This window comes from Centropristis striata, chromosome 21 (assembly GCF_030273125.1).
Source record: "Centropristis striata isolate RG_2023a ecotype Rhode Island chromosome 21, C.striata_1.0, whole genome shotgun sequence".
NCBI classification, from domain to species: domain Eukaryota; kingdom Metazoa; phylum Chordata; class Actinopteri; order Perciformes; family Serranidae; genus Centropristis; species Centropristis striata.
Window position 1 is genome coordinate 12,916,878 of NC_081537.1, and position 24,568 is coordinate 12,941,445.

Genomic DNA, 24,568 nt, shown 5'->3' on the forward strand with positions numbered 1-24,568 from the left:
CAAAATTTAACACGAAGTAACATAGCTGTGATCTATTTAAAACATATCATGTATTCTTACTGCCTTGCTACTGAATTCATAGGAACACATGAGCTTCCAGTGTGTTTTGATGGAGCTGAGAGCGGAGGAGAACAACAAATGACTGAAAAAACATAGGAGCTATAATCCTTCTTGTGATTTATAATGAACTGAATTCAGATTCTGGTCAGTAGGCTACAAATGCAGAAAGTGTCTGTAAGTTCTCACTTGCAATACTTTTGTAACAATAAACATTTTGCTCAAAGTATCTTGATTAAAAATAACACTTCCGGCAGAGTCACTTGTAAATCCGGTTTAAACTGGAGCATTATATATATATAGCTGTTGGTTGACGTCATCCTTCATATGTAATGTTACGAAACAAATTCACAGATTAATGTGAACAGGAAAAGACTGGATGACTTTAATAAGCAGTATTAACCCTCGCAGGGGCAGGTGGTCGCTCAGCCGATACCCTCAGTGCATCAGCCGCTTCTCAGAAAGATTACAAGGACTTTTGGAATAGACCAATCCGCACAACAAAAACAAAGACAGAGTCGGGGGGGTTATTATTTTAGCAAAGTTGATTGCAAACGGTTAAAACGGCAGTTCTCGGCAACAAGCTGCTGGTCCCAGTGGCTACCTCAAAACTGAGTCAGAGAGCGACCGAGAGAGAGATTATTGTGGATTAATGCAATAAAGGTCGATGCTGGATGTTAGAGGGATCAGGGACGGATCAGGGCAAAGGCCATGCTGTGACTATTACATCATCAGCATCTCTTCACACTAGACCCCCTTGTTTAAATGGGACCCCCTTTTCAAACATTACATTCACATTATAAAGGAATTAAACTGTATAAATCCCTCCTAAAAATTGGACTTTTTTCCCCGGCTGCCCTCACAAAAGAGCAGTTATTTACATTTTGTCACTTATCCATTAAGCATATTGTCCCCTTGTCCCCTTGTACCCAATCTGTGGAGTGCCGCGGACAGATGTGTGTTCAGTTTTTAGGTCTGTGTGTTCAAGAACAGCTTCACTTTTGTTAATTGGTACTATAAGCCCTCGTACCCCATCTGTCCGCCCGTTTAAACTTCAGCCAAGTTTGTCATGCAACATCTGTCTGGCTGATGTGTCCCTGAGTGCGAGGGTGCACCGTGTCCCCGTCCACAAGCTTAAAGTCCCTCAACACAGGTGTTTAATCTCAGATGTTCTGGCTTTAGGTCAGTTTGACATGGTGTTGGATAGAGTGGAAATTCGGGTGGAAATTTGAAGCAACTTTGAGAACATTATATATAAGTTATATAACATGCATCAGTATCAGTGTAAACAAACTAGCAGGTCTACATACAGTCGTGAAAAAAAAAATGATTAGACCACCCTTGTTTTCTTCAATTTCTTGCTCATTTTAATGCCTGGTACAACTAAAGGTACAACAAAAGGTTTTTGATAATGATTTTGGTTATTATCATGAAAACCATGGAAAATGGCTAAATATCGGCTGTTAAATTAAAATCTTATGAGCTGTTTTTGTTATCATTATATTTGTCCAAACAAATGTACCTCCAGTTGTACCAGGCATTAAAATTAATTAAATTGAAAAAAAACAATGGTCTATTTATGTTTTCCATGACTGTATGTATGTATGTGTGTGTGTGTGTGTGTGTGTGTGTGTGTGTGTATATATATATATATTTATAATGAAATTATTGTATTTCCCCTGGTAGGTCAAATTACTTCTGGTTTGTCCTGCTCGTTTGTTTACACTTATATTGATGCATGTTAAATATAAATGGCCTGTGCCCTTTGACTTCACTAGAGACATTTGTGGCTTTAACATTTTTTTAAGTTTTAAGTTTATAAATCAGCATAAAGTAACTTATTCTCAAATCAAATCAAATAGCCTTGATTGTCATTATATAGTCAACTATACAACGAAATTGAGAATTGCTTAAGGTGCATAGTTAAAGCAATCATAACACAAAACAAATGTGAGAAAAACATTTAAAATATGTTTGAACGCTGAGCTAAAACAAGGACAAGGATGTGTGATGTAATAAATAAATATGAAAATGCTACAAAAGTTATAGACGAGGTATAGTATGTCTTGCACATATTAGTTGTATTGCACATGTCAGTTTTATCGCACATTTTAATTATTTTATCCTGTGTGGGTGTTGAGAGTTCTGACAGGGAAAGAAGATGTTTTTCATCCTGCTAGTTCTGCGTTTTAGGCTTCATTCTATTCTATTATATCAGGTGATTTGGGAGTTTTTACTATTTTAATATTTTCCATCAGATTGAGACATTTTCTCATGTTGCTGTATTTGGAGCACTGCAGTGTTAAATGATATGCATAGAAAGTTAATGTTGTATCGAATTACTGACAGGTGATTGACCCCTAGAATTTAGTTTACAGAATTATTCAACTTTCAATTTTTTTAGCAGTGTCATTAGGTAAACAAACTTGCACATGAAGGGTTCAAATTCTGAAACTGAAATGAATATTTGGTAGTCACAATCTGGACACATTTTGGTTCAAAATTTTAAAGTGGGTATTAAAATTACTGTGCAAAAGTTTTAGGGCAGGTGTGAAAAATGCTGCAAAATAAGAATGCTTTCAAAAATAGAAATGTTAATTGTTTATTTCTATCAATTAACAGAATGCAAAGTGAGTGAACATGAAGCAAAATCTAAATTAAATCAATATTTGGTGTTTCAAGAAGGGGACATTTTTGTCCTCTGAGAGTTTTTTAATCTGACACTGCACAAAAGAAAATGCACCAAAATCAGTGTTATTGCTATTCCTTCACGTTTCCCAGACACTTTTTCTTGGCATTATGTAAACAAACTGGTATTTAAAGGGTTTAAATTCTGAAAGTGGATGAATATTTGCGAGCGATTTGGTTTAAAGATATAATTTTATGGCAATTTTTGGATGCAGACATTTTTTAGGACATCAGAGGCACTTTTTAGTTGGTACACGCAAAGTGATACAAGCGTTAAACTCTCCACATTGATCCTTACTGTCCCAATTTCCCCGAACGCCAAAAACTTTTACTGAGAATTTCCAAAGTAGATAAATGGCTCAGACAGCGCTTCTCTAAAGAGCTAAATTCCCGCACAAGCAAATATTTTCCCCCTTTTTTTTTGCACCCAATACCTAGAAATGTGTTATGCATGAGTCATGATGTCATAATTTTGAGATGATTTTTTATACTCTTGCATCAAATCACACAATCTCTTTATCCCGATGTCCTTCCAAAGCCAGGGCAGAGAAGTCACTCAATCCTCTGCTCCCCGCAGCGCAGCAGCATCACGGATGTTTTCAGTTTCCAAATCCCTTCTTTGGGACATATATCATTGCGCTGATTTATTATACAACCAGCCAGAGTTGTATTATTATGCAAGTAGATTTCAATCTGAAAATTTGTTCCATGTTTTGACAGAGAAAGACATTTTACTTTGGTTGTTAGTATTGGCGGATAATTTCACCTCTTGGGTCAAGCGGACCTTTGGATTAAATCACAATGAGCCATGGAAATGATCACTCCTCTTGACTTTTTGTGCAATGTGCCAGATTATAAATCAAAAACCAAAATTCTGTTCTCGTAGACTAACAGCTGAAGAATAAACACAAACTCTTGTGCAAAATTTCCACTCAGATCTTTTATTTATACATCTGGAAAATACCTGATAGCAGGATTTAACTTGTTGGATTCCATCTGGTAATTATGTCATCCAACACATATATAATACTGCTTATGTACATAGCTTAAGAAGTGATAACTTGAGAACTAATTGCTGTATTTTAACATTGATTCAGTGATGAGAATACTGTCAGAGTAAATATTTTCATACATAATTTTCACAATTTTACATACACTTCAAAAATGCAATCCAATTCAACAAAACAGTGCAAAATAACTTTCTGTATATAAAATAAATGCAAACAAAAGCTCCATTCATTTAAACACTAAAAAATGCCTCGGTGATTGTCAATCTTTGCATAGATGTAAAATTCTCTCTGAGAACAACTTGCTTCACTTTCCTTTGCAGCACTTCATTTTAATTTTAACATTACATGTTTGTTCTAAATATATACAAGTTGATCAGCCAAAGCTTTAAAGATAGACGGCGTCAGCGTGAACGCAGGTCCGTAGAGGTGCAGAGATGATTTCTTGACTCTCATTCGTGGGACATCATTCTGACGAACTCTGCAGCAGAGAAGAAGAGTTTTAATGAATCTGTAAAATCATCAAGACACATGTGATGTTCATGTTACTGCAGCTGAAAGATTTCACACCTTCAAAGTCTACTGTGCCGTCTCCATTGTCGTCTGCTTCTTTAACTATGGCGTCTATCTCCCTCCGGCTCATGTGCTCTCCCATCAGCTTGGTCATGGCTGACCGCAGCTCCTCTGTCGTGATCTCTCCGTCTCCGTCCATGTCAAACTAAAAGGAGGATAAAAGAGAGAAGTCAGTGCAATGAAGGAATTGAATTTGAATCAGATCTGTCGGTGTGATTTACACTGGGGACGTGTTCCCACCACTTTTTGAATTATGTCCCATCACTTTTGAAAGGAAGAATTTGTTAAAAGTGTTCTTGCGCCAATGCAATCTCTATATAGAGTAAATAAATGTGCATTCATAGCATTTTTCCATGTCCACCATGTAATAGCCAAGATAATGCCCTTAAAATGCACCATTTTGCATTTTTTCCCAACCATCTTATCTACTCTGAACTCATAACGGTCCGGTTATATTGCCTAAAATTGTTTAAAATATTCAAAACTTGGCATTGGAGGTTATGCCTTTCTGCAAAGACAACTTTTTGCACTCTCACCTCTTTAAAGGCGTCTTTGAGCTCCTTCACACCGATCATCCCAGCTGTTTCTGCCAGCAGCTTTGGGGCCATCAGGTCTACAAAGTCCTCAAAGTCCACTCTGCCGCCAACTGGAGGAAAGATCAAGAGAAAAGATTCACTGTAGGTTCTTAATTCTTTATCAATTGCGTACTAGATGAGCCTACAACTTAAGAATTTCTTGTCAATTTTAATCTTTTTAATGCTTTTTATTTGCTCTGCAGGGACTCACGGTTCATGTTGATGTTCTGTCCCAGCTCGATCAGCTCCATCTCCGTGGGCATGTAGCCCATCGTCCTCATCAGGTTCCCCAGGTCCTTACAGCTGATCAGCCCGTCTTTGTCTTTATCGAACTCATTGAATGCATCACGCAGCTCTGCAGAGATGTAAAGAAAAGTCAGCTATAGTCTTACATTTCAAATCAAGCCTCATACATGCATTTTGGCCTAGTTCTTCTATTTCAAGCTTTGGCTCAACCACAAAAATGTACAAAGTAGAAACATTATCTTTAATCTGTATTTACTGATGAAAACATGACAATATGCAATAATGTAAACTGAGAGAACATACCATCAATCTCATCATCAGCCAGTTGTCTTGCCTGCACAAAGAGAAAGAGACAGTTGTTTAGGGCCAGTGTACCTTGACACAATTAACAAAATGGATGTTTTGTTTGATTTTATGGTTCAGTATAGAATTAGATGACACTGCAACGGAGATTAAATGGTGGATTAAAGTCTAGATAATGCCCCGTATTGGCAGGTGGGTTTGGGACAATATCATCCCTGGCACGCAACAGTATAGCGCAGTTGGTATCTCTGATCATTTTTTTTTTATATCCTTTTGGGGTTATAATCCAATCAACCTTTCAGAGCAGTTTGCAAACATCAGCACAAACCCATCAAAACAAGGAATAGCAAAAGCTGTTACTGCTGTACTTACTATATTTTTCCCTCCTCGCAAGAAAATGCACGCGGCTCCAAAGCTCATTTCTGCAAGAGGAGAGAAAAGTAATTATTGTTAACAATTTCTGACACATGATGCAGAGTCATAAAGTTAGGATTAAGACGGATTGAGGAGTGTGTGTTCTCTCTGAGGGATTGAACACTGTCTTATGTCTAAACTCTGAGAGTGTGTGTGTGTGTGTGTGTGTGTGTGTGTGTCTTTGTTATAAAGTGCATCTCAAAATAAGAGAAATATTCAGAAGAATATACTGAAATACAAACAAGTGGTGTTAGATAAAAATAACTACAATAAGTCTGAAGATGCGAGACTTGAATGCAAGTTTTAGAGGATTTTGCAATAAGAGGAATAATAAAATAAGAATTAAAAGTCACAATATGCTCACCTTCTTCTGGAGATTTCTTCTCATCAGCCAAAAGCACCATACACTGCCTCCTCTGCAGCCGAGAATTAGCAGCTGATCTGCTGTCCAAAAAGCCCCTCTGCCTTCCGTATGCTTCTTAATCTGCTCCTCAGCACCGGTCCTGTCCCTCTTTATTCAGGATGGCTCTGCCTCTCAGTCTGCCCAGCACTGACGGGATGCTGAGAGGGTGTATGAAGGCGGAGGAGGGGTGTGGCTGCCTCCAGGGTTGAATGATCACGGGGAGGAGGAGTCACAGGCGTGTGTGACATCAGGTTCATGTATGAGATGTTGACATCATATTGTAAATGATCCTGCCATCCGAGCCCCGAGCTGACACAAGTAACCGGATACTGAGAGTTCACAGGTTAAGGCTTGAGTTTCTGTTGCTTTTGTTTGCTGTGAATTAATTACAGTAGTCGTCCCACTGACTGCAGAGTCAACTCTTACACGTATTTTAGGAGAACTGGGGTTTATTCGGGTATTGATAAAGATATAAATAATGAGTTTTCAACTGATAATGAGACAGTCGCTACTTACACTGATGCTTTTATATAACCTACAGTCATGGAAAAATTATATATCAGACCACCCTTGTTTTTCTAAATTTCTTGTTCATTTTAATGCCTGGTACAACTAAAGGTACATTTGTTTTTATTATAATTTATTTAAGAGGTGATATCCAGCCATTTTCCATGGTTTTCTTGATAAAGTTTTATCAAGAAAACCATGGATATCAGCCATAGATATCAGCTCTTAAATTAAACTCTTATGAGCTATTTGTGTTGTTATCATTATATTTGTCCAAACAAATTAACCTTTAGTTGTACCAGGCATTAAAATTAACAAGAAATTGAAGAAAAAAAGTGGTCTATTAATTTTTTCCATGACTGTATATAAGCAACCAAGAAAATCTTAATGTCTGTTACAGATACTGGATCAGGATCAGCAAAGAGAAAAAGAAAAGCCATAAAGGACAGGAACATGATTCAACCTTGGAGAGAATTGTGGTATTTGAAAGTTTGAACAAAGTTTCATTTGTTTCTTCATCACCATCATCATCATCATAGATAGATTACCTCATTGTTAAGCATCCTGCCATGAACAGATTACTGAACAGGCGTACCGAGCAGAGGGGCCCCCTCACCCTGACCTGCAAAATGTGACTCGAACAGACACGTACCGACCACAGAAAGATGACACGAAATGTCTCAAAGAGTAAAACAACAACAAAGTGTGTGTGTGTGTGTGTGTGTGTGTGTGTGTGTGTGTGTGTGTGTGGGCCTGCTGTCTCGTAATCTGCCCATGCATCCTGCAAAGAGCTTGGTTTTAAGAAAGAAAAATAGCATTTAAAATAAATTGTACCTGTCACTTTTCTCTTTCACTTACTTCTGAAAGAAATGCACACCCTGTCACGAGACGGTGGGGCTATATGTGAATATTTGATTTTATGATATTAGTGATTTGTTTCATGTTTTCTTTTCATATTTATTCATTATTTTTTGCACATTTCCCTGCCTCTCCCAATCTCTTCTTATATTTACCACCACCTGACAATTATCCAGTAAAGGCAAGAATATTCTGATAAAATGACTCACCAGAATCTTGTTACATGTTATACTTTAATTTCCACTTTAGACATAAAATGTTCCAATAACAATAAACTCAGCAGGACATTTTATATGGTATTAAGTTCAGAATAGTCTCTTTTTTCTGGATAAGGATACATACATAACATCTTATACTGAATTAGTCTTTGTGCAAAAACCATTGTTTTTCAAAGATTTTTTAAAACTTTTTTTGTGTGATAATATATTAAATCTGTGCTGGTTTTGGGCTTCACGCTGTCAAGTCTGACCCAAATCATGTAGGTTTTGTTAGTTTTTGTTTAAAAACCCTGTAAACTACAGACTAGAAGCTCATTTGGATCCTCTCTCTGTTTCAGCAGTATTGGATGTATTAAAGAGTCACCGGCCAGTAACAGCTAATGCCCCAGTGTGTGTGATAATCTGCATGAGTATTGGTTACATTTGCGTGGAAAATAAAGGATTATTTCTTCCATGAAATACACTGATGACAATGTCAGGGATTACTGGCGAGTCGGGGTCGAGGTCTGCACTTCCTGCAGCAAAGATGTCTGAATTAACCGGCTGAGCTGAAACACTTCGGCGCTGGTCTTCTGTCCTCCTCTGACCTTTTGCCCTCTGCCTGCTTCCCTCTTATGTAAATTCAATAAAAATCTGCTCGCATAAGAAGCATAATCCGCTGGGATTCGCAGCGGGAGCTAGTGATGATTTTATTATCTTTTTCCCCTCCCGATGCAGTGGGCCAGCTGAGGGGTTACGCAAAGGCCCACCCACAGCTGTGAAAGATGCGTGTGGAGTACAAGGCAGGAGGAAAGTATGAATGAAAACTGGGTGGTACAAGGCTGAGGATGTACAGGTTTTATTTTTGGAAAAATCATGGAAAAAAAAAATCTTGTTCATTTTAATGCCTGGTACAACTAAAGGTACATTTGTTTGGACAAATATAATGATAACAACAAAAATAGCTCATAAGAGTTTAATTTAAGAGCTGATATCTAGCCATTTTCCATGGGTTTCTTGTTAATAACCAAAATCATTATCAAGAAAACCATGGAAAATGGTTAGATATCAGCTCTTAAATGAAACTTTTATGACCTATTTTTTATTTATTATATTAGTCCAAACAAATGCACCTTTAGTTGTACCAGGCATTAAAATGAACAAAAACGTCAAGAAAAAGGGTGGTGTAATATTTTTTCCATGACTGTATTATAGAGGGATAGGAATATGTTACATTTTTGGATTAGTAACAGGATTAGGATTCTATTAGAGCATGTGAAAGCTCTCAACTGTCAGCAGTCTCCATGACAGTAAAGAACATAATATAAAAGTACAATAAAAATATAAAAAAGATACTGTAAAACTATTGTAACTCAGTGAGAAAGCTGCACAGATCCTGAGCCAAATATCCATGGGTAATAGTGTAAGATTACGCCAATGTAACATGAAGAGACAGATGACTAATCTGGGTGAGAGTGCGTGTCAGTGAGGGTCTTGGGCCTTGTTAATGAAGCCAGCTGTGGGGGAAAATCTGCGAGAGGAGCGTGGTTCAGAGAGTTTGTGTACATGACAGAAGGGCACCATTTTTTCCCCCTGCAGACCTCAGGGTCCTGGGGGTGTGCAGCAGATTGAAGACAATCACTTTCTTTGCAGAGTGAATGAAAGGCTGCAGTCTGCCCTTGTCCTTGGCGGTGGTAGCAGCGTGCCAGATGGTGATGGAGGAGGTGAGGATGGACTCCATGGTGGTGGTGTGGAAGTGCACAGTCATCGTCTTTTGCAGGTTGAACTTCTTCACCTGCCACATGAAGCGTTTGGTCTGAACCGGGTCACCAAAAGATTGATCTCCCACCTGTAAACAGACTCATCCCAATCAGATACGAGTTCAGTTAGGGTGGAGTTGTCTGCATTTGTGTGTGTGTGTGTGTGTGTGTGTGTGTGTGTGTGTGTGTGGTGGGTCACCTAAAAGTGCACAACACAGAGATTATACTGAGTGGATTATGAAAGGGAAGGCTCGGCCAAACAAGCCATATGTGTGATTGTGCTGACGTGTGAGCCTGTGAGTTTTATTGTGTTAGTGGACAGCTGTAGAAATCACTTCCTATAATAAAAAATTTCTTCATATTTGGGTCATCATTATAGTTTTTTTTATTACTTAAATAGCTGAGGAAATAAAATTTGAAGATGCATTTCCTTTTATTGACCTGGTCATTTTTAATGATGATTTGCAATTTAGACCCAATTGTGATTGGTTTAACAACAGATGCCTACGACAATTGACAGTGGTGGGAAGTAATTTTATTTACTTGACTGTTACAATTTTAAGATAGTTTGAATTTGTGTGCCACTCCATTTCACAGGATATCACACTTTTCACCACATTTGTGATAGCCTAGATTTTATATATATTGCTTCATTATAGATTAAACTTTACAACAGAATGTCATTCTGTTAAAATGACAACATTAAAATACTGATTACACATTAATGTATCAGTTATAATAAAACTGGTATAATACATGGATGCTGTAACACTCGCAGGGTGCATTTTTGTCTTCTTAAGTCTTTTTTAATCTTCAATCTGTCATTCTGGTGCAGAAAAAAAGGAAAATGGACAAACAAAAGCTGATTTATTTTGGCTTAATTAATGTTATAATGTAATTAATAGTTAATAGTAAAAGTATTATATTGATAATATTAACCTCGCTGTTTATTTACAGTGGTTTTAATAGAGATAGACTAATAAATAAATACAGTGTAGATATATCTTCATGTGCAATATCTACACCGTATTTATCTTCATGGACATTAATGCTTTTCCATGTGCAATACATAGGTACTACATTTTAATACTCTTACCTGCTGCTAACATTGTATAACATCACTATATTGGATGATACTCACTGATACTCATATTACATACTGTCAAATCTGCTTACTTTTATAATTTTTACTCAGACATACATTGCAGCACCCTTACTTTCTATCTTATTGATATTCTATTCTTGTGTGTTTTATAGCATGTTCTAGTATTGTCATATAGTATTTTTTTTTACCTTGCACTTTTTGTATATAGCATTTCTTAATATTTTTTCATATACTATATTGGAAATATTTTCTATTGCATCTATAAGTGGGCTCCTGTGGCATTTCATTGTACTTGTACAATGACAATAAAGATATCTATCTATCTGAATTATGTTTTATATGGACGTGTTGGTGAATGTCCTCGGCCACACGATGGCGTCGTTGCAGCTCCTGTGCTTTTCTTCCAAAGCGTCGAAGAAGAGCACTTCCGTTTTCCTTTCGGCTCCCGCCCCGCTCCGCCATCATGAAGTCCTGAACAAAAACGGATGAGAGTCGAGCAAAATGGGGATAACACGAACAGGAGATGAAATCCGCAGACAACACTGACGTAATGACAGCACAAAGTGGGGCACGGAGTGGACCCGCGGAAATTAATGAATTAATTTCCCATTGAAAACGTCCCAGGCAGCTCCTGGCGCTACGTTATTTAGTTAGCAGAGTTGCTAACAGCAGCTAGAGAGCTAGCCTCTGATTTTGTTGGGGAGACAACTCTGCTGCTAGCTGCCTGGCTAGTTCAGCTGGCAGGCGTCAGTCAGCTAGCTGTCACTTTAATTGACTGGCACTATACTCATGTCAAGTCGTGCAGACGTGCTAGCTGTCCAATTGAGTGGGAGCATCAGGATGGAGAGGGGTTTGAGTAAAAGCATCGACAGACACAATGCGGTTTGTTCGTGTTGAATAGACACACGAGCAGAAGGAAAGGGGAGTCGGACCAATATTTTCCAGCCAGGCCGGTTAGCTAGCTCTTGAGCTAGCTACAGTGGATCCCAAAAGCCACGGTAAGACATGTTATAAATCATTCAGCATGCTAAAGCAGCCCAATGCGCCTCCCTATGTTTCTCTGCAGGGGGAAGACTGTCTAGCATCATTAACCAGCTAATTTTCCCATCTTGGAAAGGTTGACATTGACATGTAGGCTTGTTGTTGGCCTGCAGCCTCAGTCAGCCTTGAGTTGTTGTTATCTGCTGTTGAATACATGTCATACATTTCTTTGGTAAGCCAGAGCAAAGATAGCCTAATTGACCAGCCAAGCAAAAGCCATCTAGCTTGCTCAGCTGAGATGTACACTGTTGATGATACTGATGGCAAGCCCCTATCAGGAGAATTACTTCTCTGTCTCACCAAAGAAGGACAATAAGCATTTTGTTTTCCAGAATATGCCCAGGGTGTTCATTTTCATGTAGGTTAGAGAGATCATTTTGAATGAAACCACACAATTCTAGCATTTGTTGCCTCTTCCTGCCTGGATGACTATTTCATGGATGGGTCCTTTAGATTGAGAGCTTGCTTTAGGCTTTAGGCTTGGTTGCAAGATTGAAAGAACTTCTCATTTTTAAAGGGAACCACATGCTTCCTCTTTGACAGGAGCAATAAAAATGTAAGGCCTTAAAAATAAATGTTTCATCTGTTCATTTTGTGTGTGCTAGTGTACGGAAGATTTAAATAAAGGCCAAGTGGTTAATTATGACCACTTAAATAATATGTGAAGCATGTGTTACATATCCTCATTAACCCTCTGACAAGATCCTAATGTCCCGTGATGTACCCCGTGCCAGACTGTGAACTTAACAGACAGTGCATCACACAAATGAGCAGATGCTGTCTGCACTATAGTGAGAAATATTGTGTGGTTTTATGAAGACCTTCTGTAGTAGCACACATCTAGCATGTAATCACTGAACAGTAATTAAATAATCATTAAAAGTAAATATCCTGTGATTATAATTTCTGATGCAAGAGAAATTAAAATGACAACAAACTTAGAAACAAGACAGGCTAATTGTAATTAATTAGAAATATGTGTTAGCATGACATTTTATCTAATGTTTTCTGCTAGATTTTAGAAGTGTGTAAATACCATGCATGGATATTATGTCAGGGTACATGGTGTCATGTTGCCCTGACTCAGACTAAGTATTGGTACATTATACCTTTTAAGATGTTGGCTGAAATACAAAGTATTTGTACCAATTATCTGTACCAAGTGGTATCATAACAGATCTTGGGTGACTTTACTTGGAGCCATTCATCAAAAGTGTTCTTCATTTTAATGCGGCGTGTGATTGGCCCATTACCACAGCAGCTACAGCTGTTCTGGAAAAGTTGCATTTGGCAATATATCTGTGTAAAAATCATTTGGCTGGGGATGAGCGGTGTTGGCATTTTTGACATGATGGGTATTGAATAAAGTTGGGAAAAAAAGGTATCAAATGAAGAATTGGAATTGGTACTGGGATAATTTCTTTTTACGATACCCGGCCCTAGCCCTGACCCCACAGGACATGATATAAAACTGATCATATCAGTGACCAGTTTAAGTCTTTAATGGTCTAATCAGATTTTCTAATAGCCACATATTTATAACATTTATTATTTAAACTAACTCTCAGGGCTCTGTTCAGCTGTGAACACCACTCCTTTGGCTGTATTTCTATAATTGGTCAGGAAACCTCTGATGACCTTTTAAGAGAGATATCGAACTCTGTAGTGGTGCTTAAACAAAGTCGGAACAAGATAGGAAAAACATAGGCCTGCTATACTGGTCGGCAGCTTACTTTTATCTTGTGAAATTTAGCCTGCTGTTGCATACTGCTTTTCATAGAGATTTCTTTCTGTACTGGAGTCTGACGACATATCGACTAAGGCTGGTGTTTTAAAATGTCCTGCTCAGTATGGATGTTGGCCACAGTTTTAAAAAACAGAGATCCTTGTAAAGGTTGTTGTTTAGTTTTTTAGAAATTTACAGAAGATATTTTGTCATCTTGTATCCAGTATTTGTTGGACTATATTCTGTACTATATATCCATTTAGTGCGGGTTTTGCTCCTTATGACCATGATGTCAACTTTAGTCCATATATTTCTATTGGGCTCTATTGGGCAATATGTTGATATAGCATCAGGATTACCATGTGCAATCATGGTTGCATTGGAAAGCATGCAAAAAATGTTGACAAAAGCATGCACATGCAGGTGATATATGAGGTACTGGACATTGGAACCTGTTAAAAAGGGAGCAACCAACCAACTAATCTCAGTATATTTACTTTGCATCAATGATATTGAATTATTGATTATTGAATCATATACAATACATTTATGCAGATCAATGTTTCATCACACCCCTACATTTACATTGGAAAATATAGTAATTAAACTATAGTAGACTAACCAAACAGTTTACTGCTTGATAGAAAATTAAAAAGAACAAAGTGTACTTTTTATAACTTATCTTAAACTGTTTAGCCCACTTGATGATATAGTCTGATTTTATTGTGTTTTATTGCGATATACATACCAACCAGTGTGCAGGCTGGTGGACCAGTGAATGATGTGCCAAAATCGTTACTAGAGAAGTGTTTTGTTTAGCATGCAATGAGAATGCAAATCGTTTTGTATGACTTTTGAGTCTTACTTTAACATGAGGGAGGAAGATGAAACAATTGTTGAAGCCTCAAGATATTTTGATCTCTAAAATATATTATTTGGTGCCCAAATGGTAATTTCCAATTGGATCTACAGACGCTTAAAGCCACATATACTGTAAAATGATGGTAATTAACCATGTTTGAATACTGCAATGTGAATTATCAAAACGGTAAACACAGCAGTGTTGAGTTTTGCCAGTATTTTTCAGCCGTACATTCCTGCTAGAGAGACAGATGGGTGGTGATGGATGGATGAATGAATGGGTGGGTGGATGGTTGGTCATTTGAAGCTGATGGGCACTTTGATATTTTCCATCCATATGAGCCAACAAACATTTTCATTTTTGGAGTCTTAGACAGTCTAAATGCAGATGTAGAGCAGGAAATTTGAACTGAAGTGACTAGACCATAAATTGCAAACCAGTAGATCTCTGGATGGACATTTAAAATGTGTTGCTTAAACTACATCACTGTTGATAATTTATGTGCTTATGTGTGTCAATCAAGACTAGAATATTTTTATTCTATCAATTCTAAGCTGACCTTTTAAGTTTGAAATGTTTCAAAAGCAAACACACACGCACAACACATGAATAATAACATAGATTCAATAAATAATGTATAGTTAGAAATGCATAGAGAAGCCAGTGCCCATATTTCCCAGGCGGCTCATGTTTCCAACACAAATGTTGGTAATGCTTCCAAATAGCAGACGCTCACCCAGTGTGTCTCTGCCACGCTCACCAGGCGCTGGCCATGCCGTCGAGTGTGCGGGCCGGGAGCCTGAAGGACCCGGAGGTGGCTGAGCTGTTCTTCAGGGAGGACCCTGAGAAGCTCTTCACAGACCTGAGGGAGATCGGCCATGGGAGCTTCGGAGCGGTCTACTTCGTGAGTTACTTTATTTCATATGGTTTTGATGATATGTATTGGCCAGCCCAAGCTCTAACAGTGATTGATTGTTGGTATCAGGTTGTTGCCCGAAAACTCCTACACTGTGCTTGACAAAAACAGCATAGATAAAATGAAAAGGCAGCTTTTTCCCATCATTGAGACGTATTCGCTGCAGTGACTCTATCCTGCGTCAAAGTGGTTGTTGGTCTGATAAGGTAAGCAAAACAAAGGATAGTCGCTGCCAGATGATGTTGAGAGTGATGTTGTGGGTTGGCCTGTCATGATAACAATTTTTTTTAGGACGATGTACAGTACAGGCCAAAAGTTTGGACACACCTTCTCATTCAATGCATTTCCTTTATTTTCATGACTATGACATTGTAAATTCATCAAAACTATTAATGAACACATGTGGAATTATGTACTTAACAAAAAAGTGTGAAATAACTGAAAACATGTCTTATATTCTAGTAAGCAAAGGGTGGCTACTTTGAGGAATCTAAAATACAAGACATGTTTTCAGTTATTTCGCACTTTTTTTGTTAAGTACATAATTCCATATGTGTTTATTCATAGTTTTGATGCCTTCAGTGAGAATCTACAATGTAAATAGTCATGAAAATAAAGAAAAACGCATTGAATCAGATGGGTGTGTCCAAACTTTTGGCCTGTACTGTATTTACCCAGAAACTATAACGATGAACGATAGTACTGTTGATGTCGTTTTAGGATCATTTTATGCCACTGATATAATGATATTGGAGCATAATAATCCAAGTACATCCTTTTCAACAGCAATTCATTTTTAAATCTCAAGAATATTAAACATTGGAATTGAATTGTGGGAAGTGAATATTAAAATATCCTGGATGAATAAAACCGAAATAAATAAACTGAAATCAAAACAAATAAAATAGACTCTCAGGCATTGTTAACAAAAAAAATGCACTGAGATAAATATTTTGAATTATATTATACATTGCATATAAACAGCTGGAATTGCTGCTTGGGAAATATACGTTTTTTTGTCTGTATGTATGTATGTTCTGTCAAACATTTGCAGCATTACTTTACACGCAACACAAAAAGTACAAAAAGTCTTCTTTACAACCACAACGCGTCCACTTTTAGAGTGGCGTGGCTCCTTTAAGAGAAAGGGGAAGTAGCAGCGCGACTGGCGAAAATGTTGATGGCGTATGTAAACAAACACGCATGTAAACGACAATATATCTAGTGGAGAAAAAAAATGTTGTGTCCATTTTATGTATGAAATGATAAGTCGATTTAGTTATTCAATCCAATCCCCTTTATTTGTATAGCACATTTAAACAACACAAACGTCTCCAAAGTGCTGTACATAAAATCAACAATAAAACAAACAATTCCATATACCAATCAGCAATAAATAATAAGTGTATAAATCTAAAATGATGCCATAAATAAAACAATACAATCAAACAGATAAACATAGTAAAATAAAATAAAAGACGTAGTTAAAAGTAGTAAAAGAAATAAAAGACACAGAGGACCACAAAACTCACGCAGTGTTAAAAAGCCAAGGAATAAAAATGGGTCTATTATCGTGATGGGCCTAGTTGTGGGGTAGAGATGGTGTCTGTTAGAGAGGAGGGACGGCGGTGATGAAGGTCCTGCCGATGAGAACACAAGGGGGACAAACCTGTCAGCAGAAGATGAAAGGTGTCAGGAGAGAAGGTAAAAGCATAGTGCGAGTCAAGGACAAAGGACAACTCACAAGTGGTGGATGTAACGCTCTTGTTTAATGAAGGGTGAAAAGGAGCTAGTCAAGGATGAAGGGATCAGCAGGAGAGGCCAGAAGAGAAGGAGGCTCAGCAGAAATCTTTCTTTTATGTGATATTGGTTTCTCTGTTGGGTCTGATTGTAAAAAAAAGCCTGAGTAATCCCAGAGGTATTGAGCAGCGGCACCTCTACCTTTTTCAAGAAGTAATTTATCGCATGTTTTTCATGATCCTTCCACATCAGGCCCATGACATCCGCACCAATGAGGTGGTGGCCATCAAGAAGATGTCCTATAGTGGCAAACAGTCCAATGAGGTAAGACCTGGCAGCTCTCTAATCCGTCACCTGTCGCAGATGTCAGATCAGTTTATCAGTCAGTCATTGCGGCTCTGTTCGTGTTCTAGAAATGGCAGGATATCATCAAGGAAGTGAAGTTCCTCCAGAAACTGCGCCACCCCAACACTGTTGAGTACCGTGGCTGCTACCTGAGAGAGCACACAGCATGGGTGAGTCTCTGTCTCTGTGTGTCTACTTGTTTCAAATCCTGTAAATTGAATATGCAACACACATCTGCAGAATCTACGAAACGCTGCTCAGTGTGGTAATGTTTTCACTACAATACAGAGATGAAAAGGTGTTGCAACACAGTTCAAAAGCCGGTTTCAAACAAACCGGTTCCTCTTAATACAGACTTTCACTCATTGTGCATTTCCAAAATGTTACAGCAACTAAACTCAAAGCAGGTTCAGTTCCAGAGTTGCTTAAAGGGTTGTTGGTCCCCTGGAAATATGCCATATTTTAATAATGATGCCCACAGTACTGTAGTCTTACTACAGCCTGACAGATTTGGGATATTTGAGGCAGATGCTGATACTGATTTTAAAGGGGGAAAATTAACCGATATAGTAATTTTTTGAACTGGAATGAAAATAGACCTTATTTATGTTTTTTACCACTCTGCAAATGTACCTAGAGAGCTACTTTCTCAAACATAAAACTTTATTTAACAACATTTAACATTGATGTAAATTATTGTACAGTCATGGAAAAGAATATTAGACCACCCTTGTTTCTTCAGTTTCTTGTTGTTCATTTTAATGCCTGGTACAACTAAAGGTACATTTGTTTGGACAAATATAATGATAACAACAAAAATAGCTCATAATTGTACAAACAAATATACCTTTAGTTTTACCAGGCATTAAAATGAACAAGAAACTGAAGAAAACAAGGGTGATCTAATTTTTTTTCTATGACTGTACATCATACATACAATATATTATATTGCCAGACAATTAATAAATGGTTAAATAAACATCCTTACAGTTCAGTTTCAGTTTGTTGCTGACAATGTATAAAAATATCATATTTTTTTAGAACAGCACATATCAAACAGCATTTACACAATACTTATAAGCCTTTGATAGGCCAGTATCGGCCGATAATGTCTGTCAACCGATATATCTGTCGGGCTCTGATTCATACTGTTTATATTATTAGATAATACTAATATGACGCATTTAGCCACGTGCTACAATGTGAAAGAGTTTGCTTTTACATCCAAAACAGACTCTAGGAGATGCTCTGAGCTCTATTTTGAGGTGAACATGAGAACGCTTTTCTCGGCTCTACCTTAGTCCAACAACAGCTCTCACACTTCAATAACTGTAGTGACCTCTCAGGGAAAACTGCCTGGAAAAAAAAACGCTTTTGCATTCAGGTCAAGTGTGGAAAAAGTCCTTAACATGAAGTGTGCTCCTGGTTTGGCTCCCTAAAAAAAGCTTAGAGTTGAACACCCCCTTTGTGTCTCTCCCAGCTGGTGATGGAGTACTGCCTGGGCTCAGCTTCTGACCTCTTAGAAGGTAAGAAGAAAAACAATAGAGACATGAGTAATTAACACACATTAATTAACACAACTGAAGTAATTCGCTGATATCCCCTAATACCTCTCTTCTCCCAGTCCACAAGAAACCCCTCCAGGAAGTGGAAATAGCTGCCATAACCCATGGTGCATTGCAGGGATTGGTTTATCTTCACTCTCACAACATGATTCACAGGTAACCCCCCATTTCTTTTCTCACTATCTGTATCTGTTCTGCTCTCCTCCCCCACACTTCTTCTGAAGAGACAAAACAAATACAGGGGAGAAAGCACAAACTGTGCTGCCTGAGATGAGCTTATGCAATGATGTGTGTGTGTGTGTGTGTGTGTGTGTGTGTGTTTGCGTGTGCTCACACACAGTGTTGCAACACGTTCTTTTGCATCCAACAATACATTTTCTCTCTTATATGTGTCTGTTTGTTTCATTTTCTCTTATGTGATCGTTTCTGTCTGTCAGGGATGTGAAGGCCGGAAACATCTTGCTGACAGAGCCGGGGCAGGTCAAACTGGGAGATTTTGGTTCTGCCTCCATCGTCGCTCCAGCCAACTCCTTCGTGGGAACACCTTACTGGTGAGACATCAGACTTGACAGTCACGCCTTTTGAATTCATGAGAATTACACCAAATTATGCTACAACAAACCTTGCAACTTGTCTGTATTTGTCAGCTTTTCCAGACTTTCCTTTAAAAAATGTCATCAACCCTCCCCTGATGTTTTTAAGCTCCACTAAGTATGCCCCTTTATCCTAATTTACCTGAAAGCCGTTTTTAAAGTTGTAATGCCGAAGATTTGATTTGGAGACAGGCCTGGTTACCGTGGTAACAGCAATTGCAGTTTTAACACTACATGTCCCAGAATTCCACTGCAGAAAACAGTCACTGAGCAGCCACTTTGAAGTCAACACTCTCATGCTTTACAGAGAAACGAAGGATGTGTTTGTCCTTCATCCTCCACCACCTCTTCTCGCTGCATTTTGTTTAGGCATTGTGGTGTTGACATGACCACACACTCGTGTCTCCATGCCCTTAAAACTGTATATTCTAGGCCTATAAAATGTTAACAAATGGCAAATAAATGCGGTTAACTACACTCACTTATTAGCTCGCTACCTAATAAAGTGGCAGTATGGCCTTTTACTGCTTCAAGGTTGGAAGTGTTGTGCGTTCAGAGATGCTCACTGCAGACCTTGGTTGTAACGAGTGGTTATTTGAGTTACTGTTGCCTTTCTATTATCTACAACCAGTCTGGCCATTCTCCTCTGACCTCTGACCTCCATTCAGACCATTCTCTGTAAACCCTAGAGAAGGTTGTGTGTGAAAATCCCAGTAGATCAGCAGTTTCTCAACGTCCAAAGCCCCTAAATCACCTTTCTTCCCCATTCTGATGATTGCTTTGAACCTCAGGAGCTCGTCTTCACCATGTCTACATGCCTAAATGCATTGGGTTTCTGCCATGTGATAGGCTGACTAGATATTTGCATTAACAAGCAGTTTAACAGACTTAAAGTGGCCGGTGAGTGTATGTCTTTAAAAAAAGACTCTTTACATCAAAATGACACTGGAAAACGCAACCTCTATGAAAATACATTAAAGGCAGCCCTTAGGATAATAGCTCTCAGTCAAAATGAAACAAAAATGTCTTTAGCTTTTAAAATCTCATTATTTCTTCTTTACTTATTAAGTAATTACCTTTACCCAAGTCACAAAAACAGAAACACATTTCTGCTCTCACCCCTCATGGGATCTGGTCCTGCAGGTAGCTTGAGTTTTATTTGCAGTACACCAAACTTCAAATAGCCGACTACTCGCCTCTGGCTGGCTGCGTTTAATTTATTGTCACACTCATGAAACGACAAGTTTCCAGCAAGGTGCGGCCGCCGGGAAGTCTGATTCAAATTCATTCAAAGCAGCAGAGTGAAGCTCAAACTTGGAAAAGGTGCCTGCACCGTTAGTGTCATGGCAAAGTGTTTTTTTTTTCATTGAGGCACTGATGTTTATTTACATATTATTTATATTTACGTACATATATGTATACACTGAACCAGCGGCTCTTTTACTTCCAACTCCGTCTTTTATACGGGGGAATAAAGACTAACCATTCCGGCTTTGAACAGGCTGTGTAAAAGGTGTCAGTCGACTAATCCTTTCAGCGCTACCTGCATATCACACAAAGACATCAGAGCTCGCTGTTCTTGGCACAGAGGACTGTTGTTATGGACATGAGGCAGCCGAACCCTCGTAATGTTCATGTCTATTCATGTGGTGTAGACGTAGAGATGATGGTGAGCCCCGAGGCAGTGTCCTCTGTTGGTCCAGGATCAAAGGAAAAAGGGATGGAAACGCTCAATTGCTTTGTTGTGTCCCCCATGCAGGATGGCCCCCGAGGTGATCCTGGCCATGGACGAGGGTCAGTACGACGGGAAGGTGGATGTGTGGTCACTTGGCATTACCTGCATAGAGCTGGGTAAGAGACATGAGAGCATCAAATGGTCCACAAGTGTGCTCTTGACAAAGCTGAAAGCATTCAACCCTCTTCTTTTCTTCTTTTTTTTTTTGTTCTTGTTCTTGCTCTTTATCTGCCACTCTCCGTCTATGTCACGCTATGTCGTGCTTTGTCACTCTCTAGCGGAAAGGAAGCCTCCTCTGTTCAACATGAATGCTATGAGTGCCTTATACCACATCGCCCAGAACGAGAGCCCTGTGTTGCAGTCTAATCACTGGTGAGAGCTGCTGAAACTTCCTACGTGTCCTTTTAGACAAATAAGACGTTTGGAATGTGCAAAGAGGAGCCTTTAATTATGTTGCTTGAGATGATATATATGTTACTTTTCTTGAATTATCTTCTGTTGGTACAGCGCTGAAGAAGGAGTTAAAAATGTAGAAACTATTAATTATTAAATTTTGCACAATGACAGCTGTCTGGTATGAAGAGGTGTCTGTTGCAGATGGTTTACATTAGACAAACGCGTGTTTGTGACTGGGTACTTACAGATCACAGTGATTTAAGAAGCATAATGGTAACAACATTGGTCTTATCATTTCTTTTTTTTAACACTATTTGGGTTTTGGAGTTAAACACACAAACAGATTTGTATTATTTGACATATCCTTATATATCAATGACGCATATAAACACCGAAGAATAAAAACAAACAAACAAAACACATGAGAGGCGACAGAAATGGAAGAGGGTATGGAATAGCTCAGTCCTGTCTTCATATTAACATCAGGTTAAATTGCGGGAAGTGTTGGTTTGCTTCTGTTGAAATAATCTATAAAGGGGCGCCAGATTTTATAGAATTTGTCTTCACACCCTCAAAATGAGAATTTAATTTTTTCTAATTGTGAATGTTGCATAACTTCATTCAAAAGGGCAGAGTGAGTCGGGAGTCGAGCCTGCTTCCAGTTTAGTAAAATTAGTCTGCGTGCTAGAAGACATTGGTTTTATAATTTCTGTTCTATATAAATAAAACCCACAAAACGACTTTTTCACCCCAGAGTTCAATCAGAAAAATTACATTTGAATGGTTAAAAGTTAAATGCGTTGGGACATCCTGCAATAAACTACAACTCCCATAAAAATAATTAATAGTTGATAGTAAAAGTGATCAAATCCGTTTTTGAAAATATAAAAATGAGACCACCTTAATTTATAGTTGAGCTTTTACAAGCTGTTTTCATTTAACGTCACAGCGTTAATGTTGGTTTTATAACAACAGTTTTTCATTTTCAGGTCGGATTATTTCCGCAATTTTGTGGACTCCTGTTTGCAGAAGATCGCCCAGGACAGACCTACCTCTGATGTGCTGCTCAAGGTACAAAGTGTTGTTTGATGTTGTGCATGAAGGCAGGTGGCGGTGTGTGATCATCTCTTTAATGCAGATTGTCTTTATGATCAAGTGAGAGGAAATCTGAATAAGAGCTGCAAACGCGTGTATTCAGACGGATTATAAAGGGCAAACAGGATCATTTTAGTGGACGAGAAATAGACAGTAAAACTCGTTGAGGCCGTATGGAGCTACAACAGCGACAGTCAACTGAGGTATTGAAAATAAAAATTGGCATTGAAACAAGTTTTGGCACTGAAAAATGTTCAACTGAAAAATGAAATAAACATGAAAAAATTACAATCTCACAATCATGTTATGTTATTTATTTATTTTTATATTTTTGTACATTATGATTGTTTTTTCAATGACAAAACAATGTCACTGGTTTTCACTTTCAACTTTCTGTCACTCTTGGCGTGGAGAGGAGGGGCTTGAAGGGAGGGACAAGGAGGGTGCAGGAGTTTTTTGCTGTCCTATTTGACAAAATTTACAGCTCAGATTCAGAAGAAGTTGAGACGTTGTATAAATTGATATAGAGGATAATAATTTGGGTGCAAAAACACCTCATATGAGAGCTTGAAATCCAAGATATAACAAGAGCATAAAAGCAAAATTGCAAAATAGACAGATCATTTCATTTAATATATTTTTTTCCATGCTTTCTAAATAATACCATGGCAGTATATCATAATGCGTGTTTTGTTTTTCTGTCCTGCTGCTCAGTTTGACTGTTTGTTTGTCCTGTATTGTCCGTCTACCATCTGCCTGAATCCACGTGAATGCAGCATATCTTTTTTAAACCGAATGAATAAATATAATTTGTGTTCTAATAAAAGTATGTGATGTACATTATGTGTCAGGCATAAATGGTGCTCTCAGATGTTGTGCCAGTCTGCACATTGTCATGTATTATCGTATTATAGTTGCACACTCGTAGCCACAATGCAAAATGTATTTAAATAAAACATTTTGACATGAAAGTCTTCTTTAGTGTATTAAAAGACGATACGACTGATGGACACATTAAAAGGAGGAGCGTGTCAATCTTTCACATACATGATTTTTTTTCAGGATTAGACCAAAAAAAATTGGAGCCAAAGCTTATAACAGAAGAGCTGTAATGCCAAAATACATGTGTAAAGCTTCATTTGAAAGGAAACATCTTCTAGTTTCTGCAGTTGTGCTTGTAAAGCATGTGGCCTTAACACAACAGAAACTACACGTTTTTTGGTGTCATCCGACCCCAACCCAGAGGTTAAATAGTAATAGTAGTTAAATAGTCTTTGTTCAATTGAATATAAACTCACCGGTTACTTTGTAAACCAGCAAGCTGTACCTAATAAAGTGGCTAGTGGTCTTCTGCTGCTGCTGCTTCAAGGTTGGAAGTGTTCTCCGTTCAGAGATGCTCTTCTGCAGACCTTGGTTGTAGCGAGAGGTTATTTGAGTGACTGTTGCCTTTCTACTATCTACAACCAGTCTGACCATTCTCCTCTGACCTCTGACATCAACAATGCATTTTGGCTCACTGGATATTTTCTCTTTTTCAGACCATACTCTGTAAACTCTAGAGGTGGTGTTAGATCAGCAGTTTCTGAAATACTCAGACCAGAACCATGTCACGTTCAAAGCCCCTAAATCATCTTTCTTCCCCGTTCTGATGCTCGCTTTGAACTCCACCAGGTCGTCTTCACTATGTCGACATGCCTAAATGCAATGAGTTGCTGCCATGTGATTGGCTGATTAGATATTTGGGTTCACAAGCAGTTGAACAGATATATGGAGAGGAGTTAATCTGTGGACGTGATCTCAGCCACTGAGGATCCTGAGACTATTTAATAGTACATTTACTCTCTTTACCCTTCCATCCCTG

At 38.3% G+C, this 24,568-nt stretch overlaps 2 protein-coding genes across 5 annotated transcripts in view; one reads left to right on the top strand and one right to left on the bottom strand.

The window, feature by feature from the left end:
• Positions 1–3,694: 3,694 nt before the first annotated feature.
• cabp5a (calcium binding protein 5a) lies at positions 3,695–6,305 on the bottom strand. The gene is made up of 7 exons (XM_059324950.1): positions 6,228–6,305; positions 5,822–5,871; positions 5,450–5,480; positions 5,112–5,255; positions 4,862–4,971; positions 4,323–4,470; positions 3,695–4,233 (listed from the first exon to the last, which is right to left on the bottom strand). Exons 1-7 carry the CDS (start codon positions 6,265–6,267, stop codon positions 4,205–4,207), a joined length of 552 nt encoding a protein of 183 aa, XP_059180933.1. The 5' UTR covers positions 6,268–6,305; the 3' UTR covers positions 3,695–4,204.
• A 4,830-nt stretch (positions 6,306–11,135) lies between these two features.
• The window catches only part of taok2b (TAO kinase 2b), a 31,419-nt gene continuing 17,986 nt past the window's right edge, over positions 11,136–24,568 (top strand). For all 4 annotated transcript variants that reach the window (XM_059324309.1, XM_059324310.1, XM_059324307.1 and 1 more), the window contains exons 1-10: positions 11,136–11,691; positions 15,086–15,226; positions 17,231–17,302; positions 17,392–17,493; positions 18,804–18,849; positions 18,948–19,044; positions 19,326–19,439; positions 21,241–21,332; positions 21,495–21,588; positions 22,602–22,683. In XM_059324309.1, the coding sequence (XP_059180292.1) occupies positions 15,095–15,226; positions 17,231–17,302; positions 17,392–17,493; positions 18,804–18,849; positions 18,948–19,044; positions 19,326–19,439; positions 21,241–21,332; positions 21,495–21,588; positions 22,602–22,683 (831 nt within the window). In that variant the 5' untranslated portion in view covers positions 11,136–11,691; positions 15,086–15,094. The remainder of the gene's footprint in view (positions 11,692–15,085; positions 15,227–17,230; positions 17,303–17,391; positions 17,494–18,803; positions 18,850–18,947; positions 19,045–19,325; positions 19,440–21,240; positions 21,333–21,494; positions 21,589–22,601; positions 22,684–24,568) is intronic.